General features: G+C 33.1%; 1 protein-coding gene across 1 annotated transcript; it reads left to right on the top strand.

The window, feature by feature from the left end:
- Window positions 1-461: 461 nt before the first annotated feature.
- Window positions 462-2717, top strand: HELRODRAFT_160437 (hypothetical protein; the record flags this gene model as incomplete). Its single annotated transcript, XM_009017396.1, has 4 exons — window positions 462-515; window positions 612-733; window positions 1247-1298; window positions 2631-2717. 4 exons carry the CDS (start codon window positions 462-464, stop codon window positions 2715-2717), a joined length of 315 nt encoding a protein of 104 aa, XP_009015644.1.
- Between the last annotated feature and the right edge of the window lie 4735 nt (window positions 2718-7452).

The raw sequence follows: 7452 nt of genomic DNA, 5'->3' as shown, positions 1-7452 counted from the left end.
AAAACAGGATGAGGAGGAAGATGATGAAGATGAAAGTAACAATGCTGTTTTTGGAAATAGCAACGTTGATGAAGATGATGCGTGTTGGTTTAATGATTAAGATGACTGGTTCGAACGTAAAGAAATTCCCGCCTATCACATGCGGCAAAAGTGTGTGGTGCATTCATTGACGTGTATTTATATACTGTGTGTTTGTTGTAATAATAATAATGCGACTCAATTGCTTGCCACGGCACTCCATAAAATGACATTATTATTATGAAGATGATAATGATGATGCAATACCTTGTTCGTTATCATTAACCTCACGAACATATAACATACAAACAACATTCATTCAAACAAACATTTTTTTCCTTCTTTACAATGCTATGCAGTTCTAACTGACGCAAAGTTGCTTTCTTACCTACAATGGAACTTTTGTATCCGGCATGTAGGCGCAAGCACCACCTCGTTTAGTGATGGCGTCTGATGGTCATTTGGTTTTGGAGGGATGGCAACCCCACTCGAGCCAGGTCATCGTACAACAACAACTACATCGTCGTACAATAACTACATCGTACAACAACTACATCGTACAACAACACACACAAATTCACAAACAACAAAAGTTTTTTTTCTTAACGACAAAGTTGTTTCTAAAAACTAATATCCAATTTTCAGCAAAAAGCGGTCACGTTCAGGATGGCGCGGGCGATGTTGAACATCAGCCAGCGTTGACGAGATGGACCACGTAAGATGGCGGATGATGATTGTAAAAAATCGATGGATTCATTTTTGGACTTTAACTAATGGTGACAATATGATGACTGACTCTTAATTGATGAATGATAATGATAGCGAAAATTTTAACAATGATGGTGATGGGGACAATGATGATGATTATGATTATGAGGATGTTGGTGATGATGATAATGGTGGCTATGATGACGAAGATGATGATGACGATGATGACGACGACGACGATGATGATGATGGAAATCTCTGTTACACGATCTATTGATAAGCTTCGCTGAAGAATGATGTACAGAAGATGTTGGCCATCTTTGACTGATGACGATGATGATGGTGGTGAGGATGATAGTGATGATGGTGGTGATTATGGCGATGGTGAAGATGATGATGAAAAATATGAAGATGAAAACGACGACGACTATGACGGAAAGATACAAGGAGATGTAAGATTAGACCATTGGAAAGCGTCATCTGTCATTTCTCCATTATTTTTCAAAATGAAAATCATTAGCCTCGTTGATAGCTGCTCCAGAGATATGGAGGCTGTGTTGTTTGTGGCGATGGTGAGGATGACAACGAAGATGAGGATGTTGATGATAATGATCCTAATTATGGTGGTGATGATTATAATGATTGGCGTGACGATGATAAGCGTGATGATAGCGACGACAGGGGTGATGATGATAGGTGTGATGATGATGATGATAATGATAGGTGTGATGATGATGATGGTGATGATGATGATAATGATGTTGGTTGTAATGATGAAAGTGACAAGACGATGTTTGTTATGATGGTCAGAATAAAACAAACAAAAAGATGGCAGTAATGATTGTGATAACGAAAATGCAGTTTTAGATGGTAGTTAGTGATCGTGATGACGGTCATCATCATCATCATCATCATCATACATCAATATTGTTGATGATTATAACTGTATGCATAACAAAGAACTTGATAATAATAATAATAAAACTTTTCCAGTTTAATTTTGAAGATGGCAAACAAAGATAAAAAATTTATAAAAGTTAAAAATTTGAATGTGGTGATTGAGTTGAGATGGTGAAGAAAATTAGATTGAAAGTTTCAGTGCACGTGATCATAATCATCACGTGATCATAATCATCATGTGATCATAGTCATCACGTGATCGTAATCATCACGTGATGAATTGTTGTTTGGTAGAATGAAAAAAATGAGTGAAATGATGAATGAAAAAAACAGGTAAAGTTACGACCGTGCTAAATTTTAAACATCAACACATTCATCATATCATCATCATCATCATCATCATCATCATCATCATCATCATCATCATTTCAATATCCACATTATAAGTTATCATCGTCGTCATCACCATCTTCTTAATCATCTTCACCATCACAAAAAAACAAGCTAAATTGGGATATTGATGCATAAATTGGGCATAAAAATAAAAAAAACTTTAAAAACGTGTGTTAACGGAGGCGATAATATAATAAAATTGCGTTCATCTATCTATGCATACATGTTCTATTTTAGGTTTTATTGCTTTGTTTTGTTTTTTTGCTCAAAATGGTCGTAACAAATTAATAATTTCATCAGTTATATTAGCCATAAAAATAATTATATAAATTATTGTTATCATCATTACTGTTTTTGTTATTGTTGCTATTATAGGCTCGATTCATTTAAAATGAACATTCATTAATATAATTAACATATTTAATATGTAATAAATTATATATATATATATATATATTATATTTATATATTATATAATTATCATATCATATATAAATAATGATATATCATAATGAATAATATATTTAATATTTCTTTAAACTTCCATGAAGACAATCATCAGTTACAGATGAGACGACGTTCGTTAAAAGTATTTTTATGATATGCTGCAGCCGTTTTCCAACGCGAGTTGGAACGTTGCATCAGCGTCGGATCTAGACAACGTTGAAATGGGAGAGCCAAAATTTAAAAAATTTTGAAATTTTATAAAAATTTGACGAGGGAAAAACAAAAAAATTAACCAAATGTTTTGAGTTTTAGTAACTTTTAACAAAACACGGCTCTAGTTGGTCCTCTGTAGAACCGCCAATGCGTTGCATGTAACGTTGTTGTGAGGATGGAAATAAAAAAAAAAAATGAAACAAGATACCTCACGCATCCGTTAACGTCGACGTCTATGTTCTTTTTTATTTTTTTTTCTCTCGTAACTTTTTTCGTATCTTCTTCCATTTATTTATCATCATCATGTTTCATCTCAGGTTATTTGTAGTTTCATTTTACTCATCATCTCTAGCATATTAATTGTCACATATGTACATCTTCATGAAAATATTAAATATTAGTTATTAAAGATTATTTTGCCACAAAAGACTGAATAGGTTAGCTGGTACTTGCTGAAAGTTTTGTTTTCTCGTCGCCGCCTTTGCCATCGTTCGTTCGTTGATATGGTCGGCGATGGTAGGGAAGATCAGGCGGTAGAAGCGCCACTTCTTGTGAGTTGTTTTTGTTCTTATGCCTGACCCACTTGGTTCAAATTCAAAATTCATCAATCACAGGTCCAAAAAGATGTAAATTTAAATGCAACTAAAGTCATCAGCCTTTTTTATTAGAGTTGCCATACAAAAAATTAACCAAACTTGAAAATTTTCAAACACGGTTGAAATTTTCAACTTTGCAATACTTGTTTATTGTTATATTATCAACAAACAGCAACAACAACAACAGTTTTTTTCTCAATATTTGCATTACAAGTTTTTTTTCACATCACGAAACAATCTTCAATAAATTTTCCTTCTGCAGTCCATCCAGCCACGGAAGTTTATCTGAACGTTTTAATGCTCCACTTTGAATTTATTTCAGCGCTGAGTGAAGCGTTACATGTCTTATCTGTAATTTATGGATAAACATATTTGCTGTCTTTGGTTCGTTTTTAAATCTAATAAATTTAGTTCGTTAAACAAAAGAAAGGTCATATTACATAACATTATCATCATCATCAACATCATTTTCATGATGATTTTGATGATGATGCTGATGAGGATAGCGATGATCAAAATCATCATCAGAGCTGTTTATTTAATTAGATTAGCCCGAGGTAATTGTTGCCATGTTCTCCATCCACTGAAATTAAATTCTTCAGTCAGGTGTGGGTGCGCGCGCGCGTGTGTTTATCTATGTTTGTGTATATTTATGTGTGTGTGTATGTGTACGTTTGTATGTGTGTGTACATGTTAATTGATATATATCTGATCGGAGCAATTATCGTTAATGCTTACACGTTCACTCGATTTATTTAAAGTGCATGTCATTCAGATTACTCCTGTTACAGCATTTGTCTGTTCAATTTTATATGAACAAAACCTTTTTCATTAAAATTTAAAAATCCAAATACAAACTTTGACGATTAATTTAGTTAGAAGAATTTGTCTTCGGATACATTTTTGTGTATGATAATCTCAAACCATCATTCCTTTTAATGTGTTGTGTTAAAAAGATCTCGATTGTTATTTAACATCCCATCACATCATGTTCATTTAACTGAATAATAACATGAACAATATTAAATAATAATTAAATGTTATTATGACATTAACAATAAACAATATTTGACAGAATCTGTAAAAACAAATTATCGTTAAACTGTTGAAATCGAAGTTAACGAATGTTAACGTACAAAAATATTCAGAACCATACTGCGCTAACATGAGCAAAATTAAATCAAATGAATAATGTTAGTCGACTGAATTAGCCATTACAGACAGGCGCAACACTAAAATAACAACAACATAGAAACACAATCGTTGTACCAAAGAACAATAAACGAACATAAACATAGATATCAAATTAATGAACATACGATCGCAATGAATTGCGTTCACGTCTGTTTACATTGTTGTAATCACCTTCAGAGAGCCTCAATCACTAATCGACCGACCACCACCATCTAACTTCAAACTAACAAATCTGCATGCCTCTCTTCTATCTTGTCTGCATGCTCTTTATGTTCTTCTTACAATAAGTGCTAAGTTGTCATGCTACCGCTTCTGGAGCTGCTGCTGACGACAACCACTATATTTCTTGAGTGTAATATTCACATGCACACACGCACGCACACACACACACACTCACACGTTGTTACATAGACTCACACACATATGCACACATTGATAATAAGCCGGTACATAGGTGAAATAAAATTACGGGCGATAAAATTGTTTTATTGTTATTAATATTATAAAACATACACGCAGTTCCTTGCTAGTTTATCAAAAAGCGGGGAATTCTAATTCAAAATATTAATGTGTTTTATATGTATTTTCATCTTTTGTTAAATCTGTTATATATTTATTAATCGTTATCACAAACAATTTTCTAGACACACACATTCACTTACATGTATGCAAAATATATATGCGATATATACAGTATTTAACATTAAAAAAGTTGTTGAAAATAATTTTTGAGAACAAAGTTAACTATTTTGAGAATAAATGATTTAAACTAACTTTATTTGTCAATACTTTTGGTGTAAGGATCTGTTGCTGTCTTAAGTAGGATGACTTTGTCAGCCCACGGAGAAAGGATAATTATTAAGTTTCAAACTGTTGTTGGATTGGAGAAAACATTAAAATATCGTATATTTAAAATACACACTCAAACACGCAATGCAATCTGACCATAACCCACACACACACACATACACACACACACAATGTTACGACGATCTACACACTCCCCGCACACTCACACACACACAAACAAACACACACACGCACACAACCACAGTGTTCACAAAACTCGCATTAATATTATTATCACCTTTGATATCATGCTTTTATATTAGCGTTTATGTGCTTGATGTATCTGTTTCCACTGCCATCTCCATTACGAGACTTTCTCGTGAAAATAATAAAACCCCACCGTTATGTATCTCATTTTTATTAGGACATAAAACATTACCGGTGCATTAATTCCATTCTTTTATTTATTTATTTCCCAATTTTATTTATTCATCACGTTATTCAGGAACGCCTTTCTGGAAGATGATAATAAATTTGCTTGGGTATGTTTGAATAAAAGAGCAATAAAGTTTCGTTTGTTCGTGGAATGTGAAATAACAAGGTTAACTTCGACGTAACTTGCGTTTCAGAACTTCCCATCACACCATCCAAAACAATATTCACATAATTCTCATCTCGGCGTTCATAATTCAAGTCGACTAATCACTGAGAAAAATAACAAGTTTAAGAAGTTGCACACCACCAATGCCAACTTTCACGCTGATGATGTATGTTGTTCTCTGGTTTGTGTGTGTGAGCATGTGCCGAACAAATGTACTCATGCGTGATGTGATGGGTAGTAAGCAGATAGTATGTGGTGTTTTTGTAATTTGCGTGCCATGCAAGTTATTGCTCAATCTGGATTCCATGAATGTCAGCTGGCTGTCGGCTGTTAAATGTAACCGACATTTCGTAACTGCGGTCGGTTCCTACTTTTTATATAGACAAATTTTGTATATATTCAATATCAAGGAAGAAGGAAGAACAAATAATTTAAATGTTAAAATATCAAACGTAATATTTGAACTTTCAACACTCAAAAAAATTGTATATTTTTAAATATTCATCCGATATAAATTTTTTATAAAGAGTGATAAGCGAAAAAAATCAGAACGATAATTTCTATCATAAAGAAAAAAGATGGAAGGGATGATTGATGTGGTGTTGAACACCTGGAGGAAACGTGTTGTATGTACAACGTTTCCTATCATCCAGTCCGTCAATTTCTTCTTCTTCTTCTCCATCATCATCATCTTTTTTTTATTACCACCACCATTATTATCATCTTCATCTCTGTCTACCTCTTCTCATCTTTTTCTATATCTTTTTTTTATCTTCATCACCATCTTAATCTTTTTCATCACCATCTTCACCGTGATCATCATCCTCATTGAATCTTTTTTATCATTTCTATCATTTTCCCAAACCTTTTTCACCAACAATCCTTTTATTTACGTTTGATCACAGATACCTTCATCTTCACTAACTTTGTCATCAGTTTCATTAGCATCGTTTATATTCTTATTCTTTCATCATAACCACCACCATCATCATCGCTGACATGACGTCATTAATGCAGGCCTGCAGATGATGACTGGTGAACATCCTTCATTACATTACATTCTATTACGCAACAATGTAACAACCTATACACGTGTAATTTTAATGTAATGTAATATAATGTAATTAAATGTAGTGTAACGGGACGCGATGTATCATTATAATACTAATTGATGTAACTATATGAGTGTTGATAATAGAAATTTTATTTTAGAATGCAAATGTTATTGTTGCGACGACAGTAATTAACGTCTTGAAATAACTCATAGTAAAGCTAGTTGCACAACGACTGCTAATATTTCCGTACATCTACAGCTTATATATAAAATATTGTAGAGAAGTTTGTTCGATCTCGAATTTTTCACAACTGTGATGGTCATCACGTTCTCGCGAATCGATCGACTTAGTAATAAAAGGACATTCAGAACTTTTTTATATACTTTATTTAATAACTGTTCTAGACATACAGACAGAGAAACACAGACAAACACACACCTCTATATATATATATACGTGTATATAACCGTTTTTGTGTGATGCGCGTTATCGCTAATCTTCAAAGTCTTCCAAATAATTTAATGTTCCATGTTGATGT

The sequence above is a fragment of the Helobdella robusta genome, assembly GCF_000326865.2.
Source record: "Helobdella robusta unplaced genomic scaffold HELROscaffold_2, whole genome shotgun sequence".
Taxonomy (NCBI): Eukaryota; Metazoa; Annelida; class Clitellata; order Rhynchobdellida; family Glossiphoniidae; genus Helobdella; species Helobdella robusta.
The sequence above is the reverse complement of the archived record's forward strand: the minus strand, read 5'-3'. Positions and strand labels throughout refer to the sequence as shown.